The sequence below is a fragment of the Haliotis asinina genome, chromosome 6 (assembly GCF_037392515.1).
Source record: "Haliotis asinina isolate JCU_RB_2024 chromosome 6, JCU_Hal_asi_v2, whole genome shotgun sequence".
Taxonomy (NCBI): domain Eukaryota; kingdom Metazoa; phylum Mollusca; class Gastropoda; order Lepetellida; family Haliotidae; genus Haliotis; species Haliotis asinina.
In genome coordinates, this window is record NC_090285.1 from 42,318,514 (window position 1) to 42,339,625 (window position 21,112).

The 21,112-nt window shown below is 45.6% G+C and overlaps 7 protein-coding genes and 6 non-coding genes across 13 annotated transcripts; 6 read left to right on the top strand and 7 right to left on the bottom strand.

Moving 5' to 3' along the window:
* Nucleotides 1-756: 756 nt before the first annotated feature.
* Nucleotides 757-1,299, bottom strand: LOC137288226 (histone H1-delta-like; the record flags this gene model as incomplete). The annotated part of the gene is made up of 1 exon (XM_067820671.1): nucleotides 757-1,299. A coding segment is annotated over exon 1 (543 nt), but the record flags the coding sequence as incomplete, so codon positions are not given.
* Nucleotides 1,300-2,307: 1,008 nt separating this feature from the next.
* On the bottom strand, nucleotides 2,308-3,195 carry LOC137287885 (uncharacterized). Its single transcript, XM_067820263.1, has one exon. The coding sequence runs from the start codon at nucleotides 3,193-3,195 to the stop codon at nucleotides 2,308-2,310; it is 888 nt and encodes a 295-aa protein (XP_067676364.1).
* Nucleotides 3,196-4,287: 1,092 nt separating this feature from the next.
* Nucleotides 4,288-4,406, top strand: LOC137288314 (5S ribosomal RNA). Its single transcript, XR_010957093.1, has one exon. It is a non-coding gene; the product is annotated as a 5S ribosomal RNA (ribosomal RNA).
* A 1,444-nt stretch (nucleotides 4,407-5,850) lies between these two features.
* LOC137288223 (histone H1-delta-like) lies at nucleotides 5,851-6,393 on the bottom strand (the record flags this gene model as incomplete). The annotated part of the gene is made up of 1 exon (XM_067820667.1): nucleotides 5,851-6,393. A coding segment is annotated over exon 1 (543 nt), but the record flags the coding sequence as incomplete, so codon positions are not given.
* A 1,150-nt stretch (nucleotides 6,394-7,543) lies between these two features.
* On the top strand, nucleotides 7,544-7,662 carry LOC137288336 (5S ribosomal RNA). The gene has a single exon (XR_010957113.1). It is a non-coding gene; the product is annotated as a 5S ribosomal RNA (ribosomal RNA).
* A 1,444-nt stretch (nucleotides 7,663-9,106) lies between these two features.
* On the bottom strand, nucleotides 9,107-9,649 carry LOC137288224 (histone H1-delta-like; the record flags this gene model as incomplete). The annotated part of the gene is made up of 1 exon (XM_067820668.1): nucleotides 9,107-9,649. A coding segment is annotated over exon 1 (543 nt), but the record flags the coding sequence as incomplete, so codon positions are not given.
* A 1,150-nt stretch (nucleotides 9,650-10,799) lies between these two features.
* On the top strand, nucleotides 10,800-10,918 carry LOC137288335 (5S ribosomal RNA). Its single transcript, XR_010957112.1, has one exon. It is a non-coding gene; the product is annotated as a 5S ribosomal RNA (ribosomal RNA).
* A 1,444-nt stretch (nucleotides 10,919-12,362) lies between these two features.
* LOC137288225 (histone H1-delta-like) lies at nucleotides 12,363-12,905 on the bottom strand (the record flags this gene model as incomplete). Its single annotated transcript, XM_067820670.1, has 1 exon — nucleotides 12,363-12,905. A coding segment is annotated over exon 1 (543 nt), but the record flags the coding sequence as incomplete, so codon positions are not given.
* Nucleotides 12,906-14,385: 1,480 nt separating this feature from the next.
* LOC137288337 (5S ribosomal RNA) lies at nucleotides 14,386-14,504 on the top strand. The gene has a single exon (XR_010957114.1). It is a non-coding gene; the product is annotated as a 5S ribosomal RNA (ribosomal RNA).
* A 1,444-nt stretch (nucleotides 14,505-15,948) lies between these two features.
* Nucleotides 15,949-16,491, bottom strand: LOC137288201 (histone H1-delta-like; the record flags this gene model as incomplete). The annotated part of the gene is made up of 1 exon (XM_067820642.1): nucleotides 15,949-16,491. A coding segment is annotated over exon 1 (543 nt), but the record flags the coding sequence as incomplete, so codon positions are not given.
* Nucleotides 16,492-17,618: 1,127 nt separating this feature from the next.
* LOC137288302 (5S ribosomal RNA) lies at nucleotides 17,619-17,737 on the top strand. Its single transcript, XR_010957081.1, has one exon. It is a non-coding gene; the product is annotated as a 5S ribosomal RNA (ribosomal RNA).
* A 1,443-nt stretch (nucleotides 17,738-19,180) lies between these two features.
* Nucleotides 19,181-19,723, bottom strand: LOC137288210 (histone H1-delta-like; the record flags this gene model as incomplete). The annotated part of the gene is made up of 1 exon (XM_067820651.1): nucleotides 19,181-19,723. A coding segment is annotated over exon 1 (543 nt), but the record flags the coding sequence as incomplete, so codon positions are not given.
* A 1,149-nt stretch (nucleotides 19,724-20,872) lies between these two features.
* LOC137288307 (5S ribosomal RNA) lies at nucleotides 20,873-20,991 on the top strand. Its single transcript, XR_010957086.1, has one exon. It is a non-coding gene; the product is annotated as a 5S ribosomal RNA (ribosomal RNA).
* The last annotated feature ends 121 nt before the right edge of the window (nucleotides 20,992-21,112 follow it).

Here is a 21,112-nt window from a genome sequence, read left to right on the forward strand (position 1 = left end):
TCAAACGCACACGCCTCACACGACCAAGGGTGCACAACTCTTGTCGCCCTAGTCCTGCATAGGCGAGGTGTGTGTCGGTAAAACACCCGGTGGATGTCAACGTGCTTGTGGAGCTACATGTACACACATAAAAGGAAATCTGTATTGACGATATCTGATATCATCAACACTTTACATGATGCATATACAATTTGCATTCTTTGCTTCACATCTTGCTTTGTTTATGTTAAACATTTGTAGTCTTTGCGTTTATTTTCCTTTGTTTATTATAGGGTCGGGTATCTGGCTTGGGTGTAATGTGTATGTGGGGTTATGTATTTTGATGGGGCTGGATCTAAGTGAAACAAAACAAGACACACCGGCCATTAGATGGGGTAGGGGTTGGAACGCCCACTATCATATCAATGTAGGAACATACTTATCAAATCCTTCTTTGCTCAATGCTGTATATGCTTTTGCTCAATGTATATGGTTTTACCGACACCTTCCTTGGGCAACGGTTTCTTTGCCTCACCTTTACGGTTAAGGCTCATTTTTTAATTATGATCAGTCTAAGCCATCATTCACACTATACCTGCTATCGCTGACACGCATTCTTTGTTATTTCTATGCTGCTGAAATAAATGGCATTGTTTTGTTATCAGTGTTTTCAAGTTTTCTTTTGGGGTATTTGGATGGCCCTGAAAAGGGCCTTTGGACCACAGAAATGTGGAGCGAAGGCGAGACAAAGAGACCTTAGGCCTTCTTTGGCTTGGTGGCCTTCTTCTTGGGGGTCTTGACCTTCTTGGGTTTGGCAGCTGCCTTCTTAGGGGTCTTTGCCTTCTTGGGCTTGGCTGCAGCTTTCACCTTCTTTGGTGACTTGGCGGCCTTCTTAGCGGCTGTCTTTGGCTTCTTGGCAGCAACTGGCTTCTTGACTTTCTTGGGAGATTTGGCAGCCTTCTTTGGCTTGGCAGCAGGCTTAGCCTTTTTGGGTTTTTCGGCTTTCTTCACCTCGCCAAGACGGAAGGACCCAGCAGCTCCAGTTCCCTTTGATTGCTTCAGTGCACCATTCTTGACTCCATTTTTCAAAGCAACCTTGACGCGAGCATTGATGGCGACCTGGTTGTCACCAACTTTGTAGTTGGCCAGGATGTATTTCAGTATAGCCTGTCGGGAAGAACCACCCCTCTCCTTCAAGGATGAAATAGCTTTCTTGATCATATCCACATAGGTGGGATGTGCGGCAACCTTCTTCGGCTTGGCAGCAGCTTTCTTCTTGGGAGTCTTGACAGCAGCGGGGGCAGCAGCAACATCAGCCATAGTGGTAGGTTTGAGTGCAGAAAGTCACGTCAGCTACAAACGGAGCACGGAGAGCGAATGCCTCTCCCCGTTCGTTCGTTCGTTAGTTTAGTGCTTTTGAGGTCGCCTTCGCCGGTTGGCATGTCGGCAGACCTATCCCTCCTTGGGATGCGTGGGGTGTCCCTCTTTGGGACGCATGGTTGCGGACGTGGTTGTGGCTGCCAAGGGCTGGGGGTGTCCCACTTTGGGACGCATGGGCCGTTGCTGGTGTCGGTGCTTGATGGGGGAGTGGGGTACACAGTGGCCTGTGTAATGGGTTTTTTTTTTTTTTTTTTTTTTTTTTTTTTTTTTTTTTTTTTTTTTTTCGTACGGGAGTAGCCACGGCCACTCCCCTCGCTATTTGCTGGGGAGTAGACACGGCTACTCCCCGACTTCACCCTGGGAGTGGGCACGGCCATTCCCCTCGCTATCTACTGGGGAGTAGGCACGGCTACTCTCCGACTTCACCCTGGGAGTGGGCACGGCCACTCCCCTCGCTATCTGTTGGGGAGTAGACACGGCCACTCCCCGACTTCATCCTGGGAATGGGCACGGCCACTCCCCTCGCTATGTGTTGGGGAGTAGACACGGCCACTCCCCGACTTCATCCTGGGAGTGGGCACGGCCACTCCTCTGGCTATCTGCTGGGGAGTAGACACGGCCACTCTCCGGCTTGACCCTGAGAGCGGGCACGGCCACTCCCTTAGCTCTCTGCCGGGGAGTGGACGCAGCCACTCCCTCCCATACCTGCTTCTGGAGCGGATATGGCCTCTCCATTGTGGTTACCTATGCTTACCTTGTTCTGTTTTTGTCCCTCCTTGGGACGCATGTGGTTGTTAATTGCCGACACACGTGCAATGGTCCCAGACTATGGGGGGGAGTTTCAAACCATGGTGCGGTTGGGTTGAGACCTTGGGGATGGGAGCTTGGGTGCAATAATATCCCTGTGTCTGTAACAAACCGGAGGACTGGCTGATTGATATAATTTCTCTATATATACTGACATAGTTCACTGTCCAGAAGAAAGTTTGCTAGTGGCTTATACATTGAATGGTGCTCCGTGTGAGCCAGCAACTGCTTTGCTGTCAACGTATCTAGTTTGGTTTCTTCTTTAAGTGTCTGCCTGATCGTGTCAAATCGTAGGCAGTCCAGCATGATATGAGGGACGGTGGCCTTGGTGTGGCATGTTTGACAGTCTTTGTATGAGGTTTTGGTGGTACCTAGCCTCAGGCGTGTGATCATAATATCCACTCGCCTGTTTTGTGAGGGGCCTGGTAGCTTCCCTTTCACACTGGGGCGGAGTTGATGTAACCATCTGCCTTTGTCTGAGGTGTCCCATAGCCTCTGCCACTTGCTAGTGATTGAATTCTGGATCATACTTCGGATTTCGCTTTTTGAATAGGGATGTTCCAGTGACACATTCAATTCTAGCGCCTGTCTGGCTAGTTTGTCCGCTCTCTCATTGCCGGGTATACCAACGTGAGATGGTATCCAGCACAGCGTGACCTCCTTCTCATTTTCCTGTCTTAGTTTCTGAATGAGAACCAGGATCTCATGGATGGTGTCGGGTCTACTACTGGAGTGCTTGGTTGCCAGTGACTGTATTGCACTGAGTGAGTCTGAGAGGATAACCACTCTTTTCTCATGTAGGTTGCGACAATACCTAAGTGCATGGTGTATGGCTTCCAGCTCTGCAGTGTAGACCGATTGACCGTCCGGCAGGCGTGCCGAGATTGTGTGGTTGGAGGTGGCTGTGTGGATGAGGATACCGTAGGCGGTTCTGTTTCTCACGGGATCTTTTGATCCGTCAGTATATATGTGCGCCGAGTCCTCGTAAACCGTGTCAATCCTACTGAGCGCTCTGACACGTAGTAGCATTGCCTCTCCCCGACAGCCAGCCCGGGTGATACTACAGAGGCGCGGACGTCGGAGGAGACACCCTGCATGTTGTGGTGGCTAGCTGCTAGCTCGGGAGCGTGTGTGCTTTCTCGTGCATTTGTATCCGAATAATCACTTCTTAATCGAGGAAAGTTTCTATTTTAACTTCATGACTGGATGCAAAAATCATTTGGCTACATGTCTGTTACAATAACAACACTCACAGGTGAATGGTGAAGCCACACGGGCTATTTTCAGTGAAGCCATCGAGGCAAAAATGTAGACATCGTTCGTTTCAAAAGCACATTTCGAGGCTTTAGACTCAAATTCAATCATTTCAAATGTTGTATGTCGTTTCTCAAGATATCTAACTATGAAGGTAAACCCCAACATCCCTCATTACTGCCTCTCAGACGTTAAAACAAGCACCCAAACAAAGGCAATGAAGCACGTTTATCTGACAAGTTCGCCATTTTGCGAGAGAAAACATTCGACACTGTTACTGAACACATGATCTGGGGCACTACATTTACTGTTGAAATTTGCTTTTTGCCTCATAAGTAAGTAGCTAGGATGTTTCTTTCAATGAAACGGTGTTCTAAGACGCGAATCTCGGCACACAAACGGGGCGCGAACCCCAGTATGTAGAGTAAGATGGACATCTATTATACAAGACGCTGTACAGAACGATACCAGCAGTCGATCGTCACAGATTAACTATTTTTGCCTGCCACGATTAACCCGACTTTCTTGACATCACGACAGTATGGGCCGTCATCGTTTTCAAATTAATTTTATTCGAAAAACAACATAGGCTGCATGCACGATCTCTATTGGGCGGGCGAAAACTGGATGTTTGGGGCGAGGGGGCGGGCGAAGTAGTGTGTCCTTTCTCGCAGCAGATGCGAACAGAAACAGCGTTCATATGTATCACAAGTACCAAATACTTGCCAGATACTGTAAAGATAACACTCCAACATGAAAACACATGATTGTGTAAACCCACTGAAAATGCGAGGATGCTGTTTGATCGCAATGTCCCTTCCCCACTACCCCGTGTGTATATGTAGCCGAAGTTTGCCAGTGAGCGTTGTCTACGGCCATACCACGTTGAAAACACCGGTTCTCGTCCGATCACCGAAGTTAAGCAACGTCGGGCCCGGATAGTACTTGGATGGGTGACCGCCTGGGAACACCGGGTGCAGTAGACATTTTCATTTTCTCCTTTTTTATGTATATTTTTTTTTTATTTGTTTGTATTTCCACCACAAGGTGCATGTGTATCATTGACATCGGAAAGTCATGATACATTCTATTTCGTTTTGAATGGGCAAACTCCTGCATGCCTGAATATGCTTGTGAACGATTTGTTCTTACACACTTACATACCGAGGACTTTTCAGTTATGCTTCTCACCATTTTCCCCCGTCAGTTCACTCGACTACTCATCATCTACTCTGAAGGCATGTATGTTTCATTCGCCACATGAAAGTGTCACTGTACTCCGACAATCAAACATGTCATTTACGATCTTACTTTCGTATATTAAAGGCTGCTTATGTCACATCACAATGTTGTTTGTATCAGGTCTCAGCGCACAACTCTTTGCCTATGCAGATGAGATAATAAGGAAAAGGTAAATCGCATTGAACGCCTGCTATAGGATTCACTGGTTTGCTGTAGGAAAATTACTTTCAAATCTGTGACAGCAAGCCCACAGTGATTCCCTGCTTTCTAAACACACATGGCATGACGATGCGGTTGGGTGGTGAATCAGTCAGCTATTTTATGTTTGCAGTTCTAGCTAGGTCACGCAGACGTACTTTACATGTATTAGACAGTATTTCCGTACCTTTACTTTGACACATAACAGCAGTGTTGCAGGCATTGGGGCGAATGTCAAACGCACACGCCTCACACGACCAAGGGTGCACAACTCTTGTCGCCCTAGTCCTGCATAGGCGAGGTGTGTGTCGGTAAAACACCCGGTGGATGTCAACGTGCTTGTGGAGCTACATGTACACACATAAAAGGAAATCTGTATTGACGATATCTGATATCATCAACACTTTACATGATGCATATACAATTTGCATTCTTTGCTTCACATCTTGCTTTGTTTATGTTAAACATTTGTAGTCTTTGCGTTTATTTTCCTTTGTTTATTTTAGGGTCGGGTATCTGGCTTGGGTGTAATGTGTATGTGGGGTTATGTATTTTGATGGGGCTGGATCTAAGTGAAACAAAACAAGACACACCGGCCATTAGATGGGGTAGGGGTTGGAACGCCCACTATCATATCAATGTAGGAACATACTTATCAAATCCTTCTTTGCTCAATGCTGTATATGCTTTTGCTCAATGTATATGGTTTTACCGACACCTTCCTTGGGCAACGGTTTCTTTGCCTCACCTTTACGGTTAAGGCTCATTTTTTAATTATGATCAGTCTAAGCCATCATTCACACTATACCTGCTATCGCTGACACGCATTCTTTGTTATTTCTATGCTGCTGAAATAAATGGCATTGTTTTGTTATCAGTGTTTTCAAGTTTTCTTTTGGGGTATTTGGATGGCCCTGAAAAGGGCCTTTGGACCACAGAAATGTGGAGCGAAGGCGAGACAAAGAGACCTTAGGCCTTCTTTGGCTTGGTGGCCTTCTTCTTGGGGGTCTTGACCTTCTTGGGTTTGGCAGCTGCCTTCTTAGGGGTCTTTGCCTTCTTGGGCTTGGCTGCAGCTTTCACCTTCTTTGGTGACTTGGCGGCCTTCTTAGCGGCTGTCTTTGGCTTCTTGGCAGCAACTGGCTTCTTGACTTTCTTGGGAGATTTGGCAGCCTTCTTTGGCTTGGCAGCAGGCTTAGCCTTCTTGGGTTTTTCGGCTTTCTTCACCTCGCCAAGACGGAAGGACCCAGCAGCTCCAGTTCCCTTTGATTGCTTCAGTGCACCATTCTTGACTCCATTTTTCAAAGCAACCTTGACGCGAGCATTGATGGCGACCTGGTTGTCACCAACTTTGTAGTTGGCCAGGATGTATTTCAGTATAGCCTGTCGGGAAGAACCACCCCTCTCCTTCAAGGATGAAATAGCTTTCTTGATCATATCCACATAGGTGGGATGTGCGGCAACCTTCTTCGGCTTGGCAGCAGCTTTCTTCTTGGGAGTCTTGACAGCAGCGGGGGCAGCAGCAACATCAGCCATAGTGGTAGGTTTGAGTGCAGAAAGTCACGTCAGCTACAAACGGAGCACGGAGAGCGAATGCCTCTCCCCGACAGCCAGCCCGGGTGATACTACAGAGGCGCGGACGTCGGAGGAGACACCCTGCATGTTGTGGCTGCTAGCTGCTAGCTCGGGAGCGTGTGTGCTTTCTCGTGCATTTGTATCCGAATAATCACTTCTTAATCGAGGAAAGTTTCTATTTTAACTTCATAACTGGATGCAAAAATCATTTGGCTACATGTCTGTTACAATAACAACACTCACAGGTGAATGGTGAAGCCACACGGGCTATTTTCAGTGAAGCCATCGAGGCAAAAATGTAGACATCGTTCGTTTCAAAAGCACATTTCGAGGCTTTAGACTCAAATTCAATCATTTCAAATGTTGTATGTCGTTTCTCAAGATATCTAACTATGAAGGTAAACCCCAACATCCCTCATTACTGCCTCTCAGACGTTAAAACAAGCACCCAAACAAAGGCAATGAAGCACGTTTATCTGACAAGTTCGCCATTTTGCGAGAGAAAACATTCGACACTGTTACTGAACACATGATCTGGGGCACTACATTTACTGTCGAAATTTGCTTTTTGCCTCATAAGTAAGTAGCTAGGATGTTTCTTTCAATGAAACGGTGTTCTAAGACGCGAATCTCGGCACACAAACGGGGCGCGAACCCCAGTATGTAGAGTAAGATGGACATCTATTATACAAGACGCTGTACAGAACGATACCAGCAGTCGATCGTCACAGATTAACTGTTTTTGCCTGCCACGATTAACCCGACTTTCTTGACATCACGACAGTATGGGCCGTCATCGTTTTCAAATTAATTTTATTCGAAAAACAACATAGGCTGCATGCACGATCTCTATTGGGCGGGCGAAAACTGGATGTTTGGGGCGAGGGGGCGGGCGAAGTAGTGTGTCCTTTCTCGCAGCAGATGCGCACAGAAACAGCGTTCATATGTATCACAAGTACCAAATACTTGCCAGATACTGTAAAGATAACACTCCAACATGAAAACACATGATTGTGTAAACCCACTGAAAATGCGAGAATGCTGTTTGATCGCAATGTCCCTTCCCCACTACCCCGTGTGTATATGTAGACGAAGTTTGCCAGTAAGCGTTGTCTACGGCCATACCACGTTGAAAACACCGGTTCTCGTCCGATCACAGAAGTTAAGCAAGGTCGGGCCCGGATAGTACTTGGATGGGTGACCGCCTGGGAACACCGGGTGCAGTAGACATTTTCATTTTCTCCTTTTTTATGTATATTTTTTTTTTATTTGTTTGTATTTCCACCACAAGGTGCATGTGTATCATTGACATCGGAAAGTCATGATACATTCTATTTCGTTTTGAATGGGCAAACTCCTGCATGCCTGAATATGCTTGTGAACGATTTGTTCTTACACACTTACATACCGAGGACTTTTCAGTTATGCTTCTCACCATTTTCCCCCGTCAGTTCACTCGACTACTCATCATCTACTCTGAAGGCATGTATGTTTCATTCGCCACATGAAAGTGTCACTGTACTCCGACAATCAAACATGTCATTTACGATCTTACTTTCGTATATTAAAGGCTGCTTATGTCACATCACAATGTTGTTTGTATCAGGTCTCAGCGCACAACTCTTTGCCTATGCAGATGAGATAATAAGGAAAAGGTAAATCGCATTGAACGCCTGCTATAGGATTCACTGGTTTGCTGTAGGAAAATTACTTTCAAATCTGTGACAGCAAGCCCACAGTGATTCCCTGCTTTCTAAACACACATGGCATGACGATGCGGTTGGGTGGTGAATCAGTCAGCTATTTTATGTTTGCAGTTCTAGCTAGGTCACGCAGACGTACTTTACATGTATTAGACAGTATTTCCGTACCTTTACTTTGACACATAACAGCAGTGTTGCAGGCATTGGGGCGAATGTCAAACGCACACGCCTCACACGACCAAGGGTGCACAACTCTTGTCGCCCTAGTCCTGCATAGGCGAGGTGTGTGTCGGTAAAACACCCGGTGGATGTCAACGTGCTTGTGGAGCTACATGTACACACATAAAAGGAAATCTGTATTGACGATATCTGATATCATCAACACTTTACATGATGCATATACAATTTGCATTCTTTGCTTCACATCTTGCTTTGTTTATGTTAAACATTTGTAGTCTTTGCGTTTATTTTCCTTTGTTTATTTTAGGGTCGGGTATCTGGCTTGGGTGTAATGTGTATGTGGGGTTATGTATTTTGATGGGGCTGGATCTAAGTGAAACAAAACAAGACACACCGGCCATTAGATGGGGTAGGGGTTGGAACGCCCACTATCATATCAATGTAGGAACATACTTATCAAATCCTTCTTTGCTCAATGCTGTATATGCTTTTGCTCAATGTATATGGTTTTACCGACACCTTCCTTGGGCAACGGTTTCTTTGCCTCACCTTTACGGTTAAGGCTCATTTTTTAATTATGATCAGTCTAAGCCATCATTCACACTATACCTGCTATCGCTGACACGCATTCTTTGTTATTTCTATGCTGCTGAAATAAATGGCATTGTTTTGTTATCAGTGTTTTCAAGTTTTCTTTTGGGGTATTTGGATGGCCCTGAAAAGGGCCTTTGGACCACAGAAATGTGGAGCGAAGGCGAGACAAAGAGACCTTAGGCCTTCTTTGGCTTGGTGGCCTTCTTCTTGGGGGTCTTGACCTTCTTGGGTTTGGCAGCTGCCTTCTTAGGGGTCTTTGCCTTCTTGGGCTTGGCTGCAGCTTTCACCTTCTTTGGTGACTTGGCGGCCTTCTTAGCGGCTGTCTTTGGCTTCTTGGCAGCAACTGGCTTCTTGACTTTCTTGGGAGATTTGGCAGCCTTCTTTGGCTTGGCAGCAGGCTTAGCCTTCTTGGGTTTTTCGGCTTTCTTCACCTCGCCAAGACGGAAGGACCCAGCAGCTCCAGTTCCCTTTGATTGCTTCAGTGCACCATTCTTGACTCCATTTTTCAAAGCAACCTTGACGCGAGCATTGATGGCGACCTGGTTGTCACCAACTTTGTAGTTGGCCAGGATGTATTTCAGTATAGCCTGTCGGGAAGAACCACCCCTCTCCTTCAAGGATGAAATAGCTTTCTTGATCATATCCACATAGGTGGGATGTGCGGCAACCTTCTTCGGCTTGGCAGCAGCTTTCTTCTTGGGAGTCTTGACAGCAGCGGGGGCAGCAGCAACATCAGCCATAGTGGTAGGTTTGAGTGCAGAAAGTCACGTCAGCTACAAACGGAGCACGGAGAGCGAATGCCTCTCCCCGACAGCCAGCCCGGGTGATACTACAGAGGCGCGGACGTCGGAGGAGACACCCTGCATGTTGTGGCTGCTAGCTGCTAGCTCGGGAGCGTGTGTGCTTTCTCGTGCATTTGTATCCGAATAATCACTTCTTAATCGAGGAAAGTTTCTATTTTAACTTCATAACTGGATGCAAAAATCATTTGGCTACATGTCTGTTACAATAACAACACTCACAGGTGAATGGTGAAGCCACACGGGCTATTTTCAGTGAAGCCATCGAGGCAAAAATGTAGACATCGTTCGTTTCAAAAGCACATTTCGAGGCTTTAGACTCAAATTCAATCATTTCAAATGTTGTATGTCGTTTCTCAAGATATCTAACTATGAAGGTAAACCCCAACATCCCTCATTACTGCCTCTCAGACGTTAAAACAAGCACCCAAACAAAGGCAATGAAGCACGTTTATCTGACAAGTTCGCCATTTTGCGAGAGAAAACATTCGACACTGTTACTGAACACATGATCTGGGGCACTACATTTACTGTCGAAATTTGCTTTTTGCCTCATAAGTAAGTAGCTAGGATGTTTCTTTCAATGAAACGGTGTTCTAAGACGCGAATCTCGGCACACAAACGGGGCGCGAACCCCAGTATGTAGAGTAAGATGGACATCTATTATACAAGACGCTGTACAGAACGATACCAGCAGTCGATCGTCACAGATTAACTATTTTTGCCTGCCACGATTAACCCGACTTTCTTGACATCACGACAGTATGGGCCGTCATCGTTTTCAAATTAATTTTATTCGAAAAACAACATAGGCTGCATGCACGATCTCTATTGGGCGGGCGAAAACTGGATGTTTGGGGCGAGGGGGCGGGCGAAGTAGTGTGTCCTTTCTCGCAGCAGATGCGCACAGAAACAGCGTTCATATGTATCACAAGTACCAAATACTTGCCAGATACTGTAAAGATAACACTCCAACATGAAAACACATGATTGTGTAAACCCACTGAAAATGCGAGAATGCTGTTTGATCGCAATGTCCCTTCCCCACTACCCCGTGTGTATATGTAGACGAAGTTTGCCAGTAAGCGTTGTCTACGGCCATACCACTTTGAAAACACCGGTTCTCGTCCGATCACAGAAGTTAAGCAAGGTCGGGCCCGGATAGTACTTGGATGGGTGACCGCCTGGGAACACCGGGTGCAGTAGACATTTTCATTTTCTCCTTTTTTATGTATATTTTTTTTTTATTTGTTTGTATTTCCACCACAAGGTGCATGTGTATCATTGACATCGGAAAGTCATGATACATTCTATTTCGTTTTGAATGGGCAAACTCCTGCATGCCTGAATATGCTTGTGAACGATTTGTTCTTACACACTTACATACCGAGGACTTTTCAGTTATGCTTCTCACCATTTTCCCCCGTCAGTTCACTCGACTACTCATCATCTACTCTGAAGGCATGTATGTTTCATTCGCCACATGAAAGTGTCACTGTACTCCGACAATCAAACATGTCATTTACGATCTTACTTTCGTATATTAAAGGCTGCTTATGTCACATCACAATGTTGTTTGTATCAGGTCTCAGCGCACAACTCTTTGCCTATGCAGATGAGATAATAAGGAAAAGGTAAATCGCATTGAACGCCTGCTATAGGATTCACTGGTTTGCTGTAGGAAAATTACTTTCAAATCTGTGACAGCAAGCCCACAGTGATTCCCTGCTTTCTAAACACACATGGCATGACGATGCGGTTGGGTGGTGAATCAGTCAGCTATTTTATGTTTGCAGTTCTAGCTAGGTCACGCAGACGTACTTTACATGTATTAGACAGTATTTCCGTACCTTTACTTTGACACATAACAGCAGTGTTGCAGGCATTGGGGCGAATGTCAAACGCACACGCCTCACACGACCAAGGGTGCACAACTCTTGTCGCCCTAGTCCTGCATAGGCGAGGTGTGTGTCGGTAAAACACCCGGTGGATGTCAACGTGCTTGTGGAGCTACATGTACACACATAAAAGGAAATCTGTATTGACGATATCTGATATCATCAACACTTTACATGATGCATATACAATTTGCATTCTTTGCTTCACATCTTGCTTTGTTTATGTTAAACATTTGTAGTCTTTGCGTTTATTTTCCTTTGTTTATTTTAGGGTCGGGTATCTGGCTTGGGTGTAATGTGTATGTGGGGTTATGTATTTTGATGGGGCTGGATCTAAGTGAAACAAAACAAGACACACCGGCCATTAGATGGGGTAGGGGTTGGAACGCCCACTATCATATCAATGTAGGAACATACTTATCAAATCCTTCTTTGCTCAATGCTGTATATGCTTTTGCTCAATGTATATGGTTTTACCGACACCTTCCTTGGGCAACGGTTTCTTTGCCTCACCTTTACGGTTAAGGCTCATTTTTTAATTATGATCAGTCTAAGCCATCATTCACACTATACCTGCTATCGCTGACACGCATTCTTTGTTATTTCTATGCTGCTGAAATAAATGGCATTGTTTTGTTATCAGTGTTTTCAAGTTTTCTTTTGGGGTATTTGGATGGCCCTGAAAAGGGCCTTTGGACCACAGAAATGTGGAGCGAAGGCGAGACAAAGAGACCTTAGGCCTTCTTTGGCTTGGTGGCCTTCTTCTTGGGGGTCTTGACCTTCTTGGGTTTGGCAGCTGCCTTCTTAGGGGTCTTTGCCTTCTTGGGCTTGGCTGCAGCTTTCACCTTCTTTGGTGACTTGGCGGCCTTCTTAGCGGCTGTCTTTGGCTTCTTGGCAGCAACTGGCTTCTTGACTTTCTTGGGAGATTTGGCAGCCTTCTTTGGCTTGGCAGCAGGCTTAGCCTTCTTGGGTTTTTCGGCTTTCTTCACCTCGCCAAGACGGAAGGACCCAGCAGCTCCAGTTCCCTTTGATTGCTTCAGTGCACCATTCTTGACTCCATTTTTCAAAGCAACCTTGACGCGAGCATTGATGGCGACCTGGTTGTCACCAACTTTGTAGTTGGCCAGGATGTATTTCAGTATAGCCTGTCGGGAAGAACCACCCCTCTCCTTCAAGGATGAAATAGCTTTCTTGATCATATCCACATAGGTGGGATGTGCGGCAACCTTCTTCGGCTTGGCAGCAGCTTTCTTCTTGGGAGTCTTGACAGCAGCGGGGGCAGCAGCAACATCAGCCATAGTGGTAGGTTTGAGTGCAGAAAGTCACGTCAGCTACAAACGGAGCACGGAGAGCGAATGCCTCTCCCCGTTCGTTCGTTCGTTAGTTTAGTGCTTTTGAGGTCGCCTTCGCCGGTTGGCATGTCGGCAGACCTATCCCTCCTTGGGATGCGTGGGGTGTCCCTCTTTGGGACGCATGGTTGCGGACGTGGTTGTGGCTGCCAAGGGCTGGGGGTGTCCCACTTTGGGACGCATGGGCCGTTGCTGGTGTCGGTGCTTGATGGGGGAGTGGGGTACACAGTGGCCTGTGTAATGGGTTTTTTTTTTTTTTTTTTTTTTTTTTTTTTTTTTTTTTTTTTCGTACGGGAGTAGACACGGCCACTCCCCTCGCTATTTGCTGGGGAGTAGACTCCTCTCCCCGACAGCCAGCCCGGGTGATACTACAGAGGCGCGGACGTCGGAGGAGACACCCTGCATGTTGTGGCTGCTAGCTGCTAGCTCGGGAGCGTGTGTGCTTTCTCGTGCATTTGTATCCGAATAATCACTTCTTAATCGAGGAAAGTTTCTATTTTAACTTCATAACTGGATGCAAAAATCATTTGGCTACATGTCTGTTACAATAACAACACTCACAGGTGAATGGTGAAGCCACACGGGCTATTTTCAGTGAAGCCATCGAGGCAAAAATGTAGACATCGTTCGTTTCAAAAGCACATTTCGAGGCTTTAGACTCAAATTCAATCATTTCAAATGTTGTATGTCGTTTCTCAAGATATCTAACTATGAAGGTAAACCCCAACATCCCTCATTACTGCCTCTCAGACGTTAAAACAAGCACCCAAACAAAGGCAATGAAGCACGTTTATCTGACAAGTTCGCCATTTTGCGAGAGAAAACATTCGACACTGTTACTGAACACATGATCTGGGGCACTACATTTACTGTTGAAATTTGCTTTTTGCCTCATAAGTAAGTAGCTAGGATGTTTCTTTCAATGAAACGGTGTTCTAAGACGCGAATCTCGGCACACAAACGGGGCGCGAACCCCAGTATGTAGAGTAAGATGGACATCTATTATACAAGACGCTGTACAGAACGATACCAGCAGTCGATCGTCACAGATTAACTATTTTTGCCTGCCACGATTAACCCGACTTTCTTGACATCACGACAGTATGGGCCGTCATCGTTTTCAAATTAATTTTATTCGAAAAACAACATAGGCTGCATGCACGATCTCTATTGGGCGGGCGAAAACTGGATGTTTGGGGCGAGGGGGCGGGCGAAGTAGTGTGTCCTTTCTCGCAGCAGATGCGCACAGAAACAGCGTTCATATGTATCACAAGTACCAAATACTTGCCAGATACTGTAAAGATAACACTCCAACATGAAAACACATGATTGTGTAAACCCACTGAAAATGCGAGAATGCTGTTTGATCGCAATGTCCCTTCCCCACTACCCCGTGTGTATATGTAGACGAAGTTTGCCAGTAAGCGTTGTCTACGGCCATACCACGTTGAAAACACCGGTTCTCGTCCGATCACAGAAGTTAAGCAAGGTCGGGCCCGGATAGTACTTGGATGGGTGACCGCCTGGGAACACCGGGTGCAGTAGACATTTTCATTTTCTCCTTTTTTATGTATATTTTTTTTTTATTTGTTTGTATTTCCACCACAAGGTGCATGTGTATCATTGACATCGGAAAGTCATGATACATTCTATTTCGTTTTGAATGGGCAAACTCCTGCATGCCTGAATATGCTTGTGAACGATTTGTTCTTACACACTTACATACCGAGGACTTTTCAGTTATGCTTCTCACCATTTTCCCCCGTCAGTTCACTCGACTACTCATCATCTACTCTGAAGGCATGTATGTTTCATTCGCCACATGAAAGTGTCACTGTACTCCGACAATCAAACATGTCATTTACGATCTTACTTTCGTATATTAAAGGCTGCTTATGTCACATCACAATGTTGTTTGTATCAGGTCTCAGCGCACAACTCTTTGCCTATGCAGATGAGATAATAAGGAAAAGGTAAATCGCATTGAACGCCTGCTATAGGATTCACTGGTTTGCTGTAGGAAAATTACTTTCAAATCTGTGACAGCAAGCCCACAGTGATTCCCTGCTTTCTAAACACACATGGCATGACGATGCGGCTGGGTGGTGAATCAGTCAGCTATTTTATGTTTGCAGTTGTAGCTAGGTCACGCAGACGTACTTTACATGTATTAGACAGTATTTCCGTACCTTTACTTTGACACATAACAGCAGTGTTGCAGGCATTGGGGCGAATGTCAAACGCACACGCCTCACACGACCAAGGGTGCACAACTCTTGTCGCCCTAGTCCTGCATAGGCGAGGTGTGTGTCGGTAAAACACCCGGTGGATGTCAACGTGCTTGTGGAGCTACATGTACACACATAAAAGGAAATCTGTATTGACGATATCTGATATCATCAACACTTTACATGATGCATATACAATTTGCATTCTTTGCTTCACATCTTGCTTTGTTTATGTTAAACATTTGTAGTCTTTGCGTTTATTTTCCTTTGTTTATTTTAGGGTCGGGTATCTGGCTTGGGTGTAATGTGTATGTGGGGTTATGTATTTTGATGGGGCTGGATCTAAGTGAAACAAAACAAGACACACCGGCCATTAGATGGGGTAGGGTTTGGAACGCCCACTATCATATCAATGTAGGAACATACTTATCAAATCCTTCTTTGCTCAATGCTGTATATGCTTTTGCTCAATGTATATGGTTTTACCGACACCTTCCTTGGGCAACGGTTTCTTTGCCTCACCTTTACGGTTAAGGCTCATTTTTTAATTATGATCAGTCTAAGCCATCATTCACACTATACCTGCTATCGCTGACACGCATTCTTTGTTATTTCTATGCTGCGGAAATAAATGGCATTGTTTTGTTATCAGTGTTTTCAAGTTTTCTTTTGGGGTATTTGGATGGCCCTGAAAAGGGCCTTTGGACCACAGAAATGTGGAGCGAAGGCGAGACAAAGAGACCTTAGGCCTTCTTTGGCTTGGTGGCCTTCTTCTTGGGGGTCTTGACCTTCTTGGGTTTGGCAGCTGCCTTCTTAGGGGTCTTTGCCTTCTTGGGCTTGGCTGCAGCTTTCACCTTCTTTGGTGACTTGGCGGCCTTCTTAGCGGCTGTCTTTGGCTTCTTGGCAGCAACTGGCTTCTTGACTTTCTTGGGAGATTTGGCAGCCTTCTTTGGCTTGGTAGCAGGCTTAGCCTTCTTGGGTTTTTCGGCTTTCTTCACCTCGCCAAGACGGAAGGACCCAGCAGCTCCAGTTCCCTTTGATTGCTTCAGTGCACCATTCTTGACTCCATTTTTCAAAGCAACCTTGACGCGAGCATTGATGGCGACCTGGTTGTCACCAACTTTGTAGTTGGCCAGGATGTATTTCAGTATAGCCTGTCGGGAAGAACCACCCCTCTCCTTCAAGGATGAAATAGCTTTCTTGATCATATCCACATAGGTGGGATGTGCGGCAACCTTCTTCGGCTTGGCAGCAGCTTTCTTCTTGGGAGTCTTGACAGCAGCGGGGGCAGCAGCAACATCAGCCATAGTGGTAGGTTTGAGTGCAGAAAGTCACGTCAGCTACAAACGGAGCACGGAGAGCGAATGCCTCTCCCCGACAGCCAGCCCGGGTGATACTACAGAGGCGCGGACGTCGGAGGAGACACCCTGCATGTTGTGGCTGCTAGCTGCTAGCTCGGGAGCGTGTGTGCTTTCTCGTGCATTTCTATCCGAATAATCACTTCTTAATCGAGGAAAGTTTCTATTTTAACTTCATGACTGGATGCAAAAATCATTTGGCTACATGTCTGTTACAATAACAACACCCACAGGTGAATGGTGAAGCCACACGGGCTATTTTCAGTGAAGCCATCGAGGCAAAAATGTAGACATCGTTCGTTTCAAAAGTACATTTCGAGGCTCTAGACTCAAATTCAATCATTTCAAATGTTGTATGTCGTTTCTCAAGATATCTAACTATGAAGGTAAACCCCAACATAACTCATTACTGCCTCTCAGACGCTAAAACAAGCACCCAAACAAAGGCAATGAAGCACGTTTATCTGACAAGTTCGCCATTTTGCGAGAGAAAACATTCGACACTGTTACTGAACACATGATCTGGGGCACTACATTTACTGTTGAAATTTGCTTTTTGCCTCATAAGTAAGTAGCTAGGATGTTTCTTTCAATGAAACGGTGTTCCAAGACGCGAATCTCGGCACACAAACGGGGCGCGAACCCCAGTATGTAGAGTAAGATGGACATCTATTATACAAGACGCTGTACAGAACGATACCAGCAGTCGATCGTCACAGATTAACTATTTTTGCCTGACATCACGACAGTATGGGCCGTCATCGTTTTCATATTAATTTTATTCGAAAAACAACATAGGCTGCATGCACGATCTCTATTGGGCGGGCGAAAACTGGATGTTTGGGGCGAGGGGGCGGGCGAAGTAGTGTGTCCTTTCTCGCAGCAGATGCGCACAGAAACAGCGTTCATATGTATCACAAGTACCAAATACTTGCCAGATACTGTAAAGATAACACTCCAACATGAAAACACATGATTGTGTAAACCCACTGAAAATGCGAGGATGCTGTTTGATCGCAATGTCCCTTCCCCACTACCCCGTGTGTATATGTAGCCGAAGTTTGCCAGTGAGCGTTGGCTACGGCCATACCACGTTGAAAACACCGGTTCTCGTCCGATCACCGAAGTTAAGCAACGTCGGGCCCGGATAGTACTTGGATGGGTGACCACCTGGGAACACCGGGTGCAGTAGACATTTTCATTTTCTCCTTTTTTATGTATATTTTTTTTTATTTGTTTGTATTTCCACCACAAGGTGCATGTGTATCATTGACATCGGAAAGTCATGATACATTCTATTTCGTTTTGAATGGGCAAACTCCTGCATGCCTGAATATGCTTGTGAACGATTTGTTCTTACACACTTACATACCGAGGACTTTTCAGTTATACTTCTCACCATTTTCCCCCGTCAGTTCCCTCGACTACTCATCATCTACTCTGAAGGCATGTATGTTTCATTCGCCACATGAAAGTGTCACTGTACTCCGACAATCAAACATGTCATTTACGATCTTACTTTCGTATATTAAAGGCTGCTTATGTCACATCACAATGTTGTTTGTATCAGGTCTCAGCGCACAACTCTTTGCCTATGCAGATGAGATAATAAGGAAAAGGTAAATCGCATTGAACGCCTGCTATAGGATTCACTGGTTTGCTGTAGGAAAATTACTTTCAAATCTGTGACAGCAAGCCCACAGTGATTCCCTGCTTTCTAAACACACATGGCATGACGATGCGGCTGGGTGGTGAATCAGTCAGCTATTTTATGTTTGCAGTTCTAGCTAGGTCACGCAGACGTACTTTACATGTATTAGACAGTATTTCCGTACCTTTACTTTGACACATAACAGCAGTGTTGCAGGCATTGGGGCGAATGTCAAACGCACACGCCTCACACGACCAAGGGTGCACAACTCTTGTCGCCCTAGTCCTGCATAGGCGAGGTGTGTGTCGGTAAAACACCCGGTGGATGTCAACGTGCTTGTGGAGCTTCATGTACACACATAAAAGGAAATCTGTATTGACGATATCTGATATCATCAACACTTTACATGATACATATACAATTTGCATTCTTTGCTTCACACCTTGCTTTGTTTATGTTAAACTTTTGTAGTCTTTGCGTTTATTTTCCTTTGTTTATTTTAGGGTCGGGTATCTGGCTTGGGTGTAATGTGTATGTGGGGTTATGTATTTTGATGGGGCTGGATCTAAGTGAAACAAAACAAGACACACCGGCCATTAGATGGGGTAGGGTTTGGAACGCCCACTATCATATCAATGTAGGAACATACTTATCAAATCCTTCTTTGCTCAATGCTGTATATGCTTTTGCTCAATGTATATGGTTTTACCGACACCTTCCTTGGGCAACGGTTTCTTTGCCTCACCTTTACGGTTAAGGCTCATTTTTTAATTATGATCAGTCTAAGCCATCATTCACACTATACCTGCTATCGCTGACACGCATTCTTTGTTATTTCTATGCTGCTGAAATAAATGGCATTGTTTTGTTATCAGTGTTTTCAAGTTTTCTTTTGGGGTATTTGGATGGCCCTGAAAAGGGCCTTTGGACCACAGAAATGTGGAGCGAAGGCGAGACAAAGAGACCTTAGGCCTTCTTTGGCTTGGTGGCCTTCTTCTTGGGGGTCTTGACCTTCTTGGGTTTGGCAGCTGCCTTCTTAGGGGTCTTTGCCTTCTTGGGCTTGGCTGCAGCTTTCACCTTCTTTGGTGACTTGGCGGCCTTCTTAGCGGCTGTCTTTGGCTTCTTGGCAGCAACTGGCTTCTTGACTTTCTTGGGAGATTTGGCAGCCTTCTTTGGCTTGGCAGCAGGCTTAGCCTTCTTGGGTTTTTCGGCTTTCTTCACCTCGCCAAGACGGAAGGACCCAGCAGCTCCAGTTCCCTTTGATTGCTTCAGTGCACCATTCTTGACTCCATTTTTTAAAGCAACCTTGACGCGAGCATTGATGGCGACCTGGTTGTCACCAACTTTGTAGTTGGCCAGGATGTATTTCAGTATAGCCTGTCGGGAAGAACCACCCCTCTCCTTCAAGGATGAAATAGCTTTCTTGATCATATCCACATAGGTGGGATGTGCGGCAACCTTCTTCGGCTTGGCAGCAGCTTTCTTCTTGGGAGTCTTGACAGCAGCGGGGGCAGCAGCAACATCAGCCATAGTGGTAGGTTTGAGTGCAGAAAGTCACGTCAGCTACAAACGGAGCACGGAGAGCGAATGCCTCTCCCCGACAGCCAGCCCGGGTGATACTACAGAGGCGCGGACGTCGGAGGAGACACCCTGCATGTTGTGGCTGCTAGCTGCTAGCTCGGGAGCGTGTGTGCTTTCTCGTGCATTTGTATCCGAATAATCACTTCTTAATCGAGGAAAGTTTCTATTTTAACTTCATGACTGGATGCAAAAATCATTTGGCTACATGTCTGTTACAATAACAACACTCACAGGTGAATGGTGAAGCCACACGGGCTATTTTCAGTGAAGCCATCGAGGCAAAAATGTAGACATCGTTCGTTTCAAAAGTACATTTCGAGGCTTTAGACTCAAATTCAATCATTTCAAATGTTGTATGTCGTTTCTCAAGATATCTAACTATGAAGGTAAACCCCAACATAACTCATTACTGCCTCTCAGACGCTAAAACAAGCACCCAAACAAAGGCAATGAAGCACGTTTATCTGACAAGTTCGCCATTTTGCGAGAGAAAACATTCGACACTGTTACTGAACACATGATCTGGGGCACTACATTTACTGTTGAAATTTGCTTTTGCCTCATAAGTAAGTAGCTAGGATGTTTCTTTCAATGAAACGGTGTTCCAAGACGCGAATCTCGGCACACAAACGGGGCGCGAACCCCAGTATGTAGAGTAAGATGGACATCTATTATACAAGACGCCGTACAGAACGATACCAGCAGTCGATCGTCACAGATTAACTATTTTTGCCTGCCACGATTAACCCGACTTTCTTGACATCACGACAGTATGGGCCGTCATCGTTTTCATATTAATTTTATTCGAAAAACAACATAGGCTGCATGCACGATCTCTATTGGGCGGGCGAAAACTGGATGTTTGGGGCGAGGGGGCGGGCGAAGTAGTGTGTCCTTTCTCGCAGCAGATGCGCACAGAAACAACGTTCATATGTATCACAAGAACCAAATACTTGCCAGATACTGTAAAGATAACACTCCAACATGAAAACACATGATTGTGTAAACCCACTGAAAATGCGAGGATGCTGTTTGATCGCAATGTCCCTTCCCCACTACCCCGTGTGTATATGTAGCCGAAGTTTGCCTGTGAGCGTTGTCTACGGCCATACCACGTTGAAAACACCGGTTCTCGTCCGATCACCGAAGTTAAGCAAGGTCGGGCCCGGATAGTACTTGGATGGGTGACCGCCTGGGAACACCGGGTGCAGTAGACATTTTCATTTTCTCCTTTTTCATGTATATTTTTTTTTATTTGTTTGTATTTCCACCACAAGGTGCATGTGTATCATTGACATCGGAAAGTCATGATACATTCTATTTCGTTTTGAATGGGCA

Excerpts from the sequence above, each read along its gene's own strand:
- LOC137287885 (XM_067820263.1), bottom strand. The coding sequence starts at position 3,195 with ATGCTACTACGTGTCAGAGCGCTCAGTAGGATTGACACGGTTTACGAG.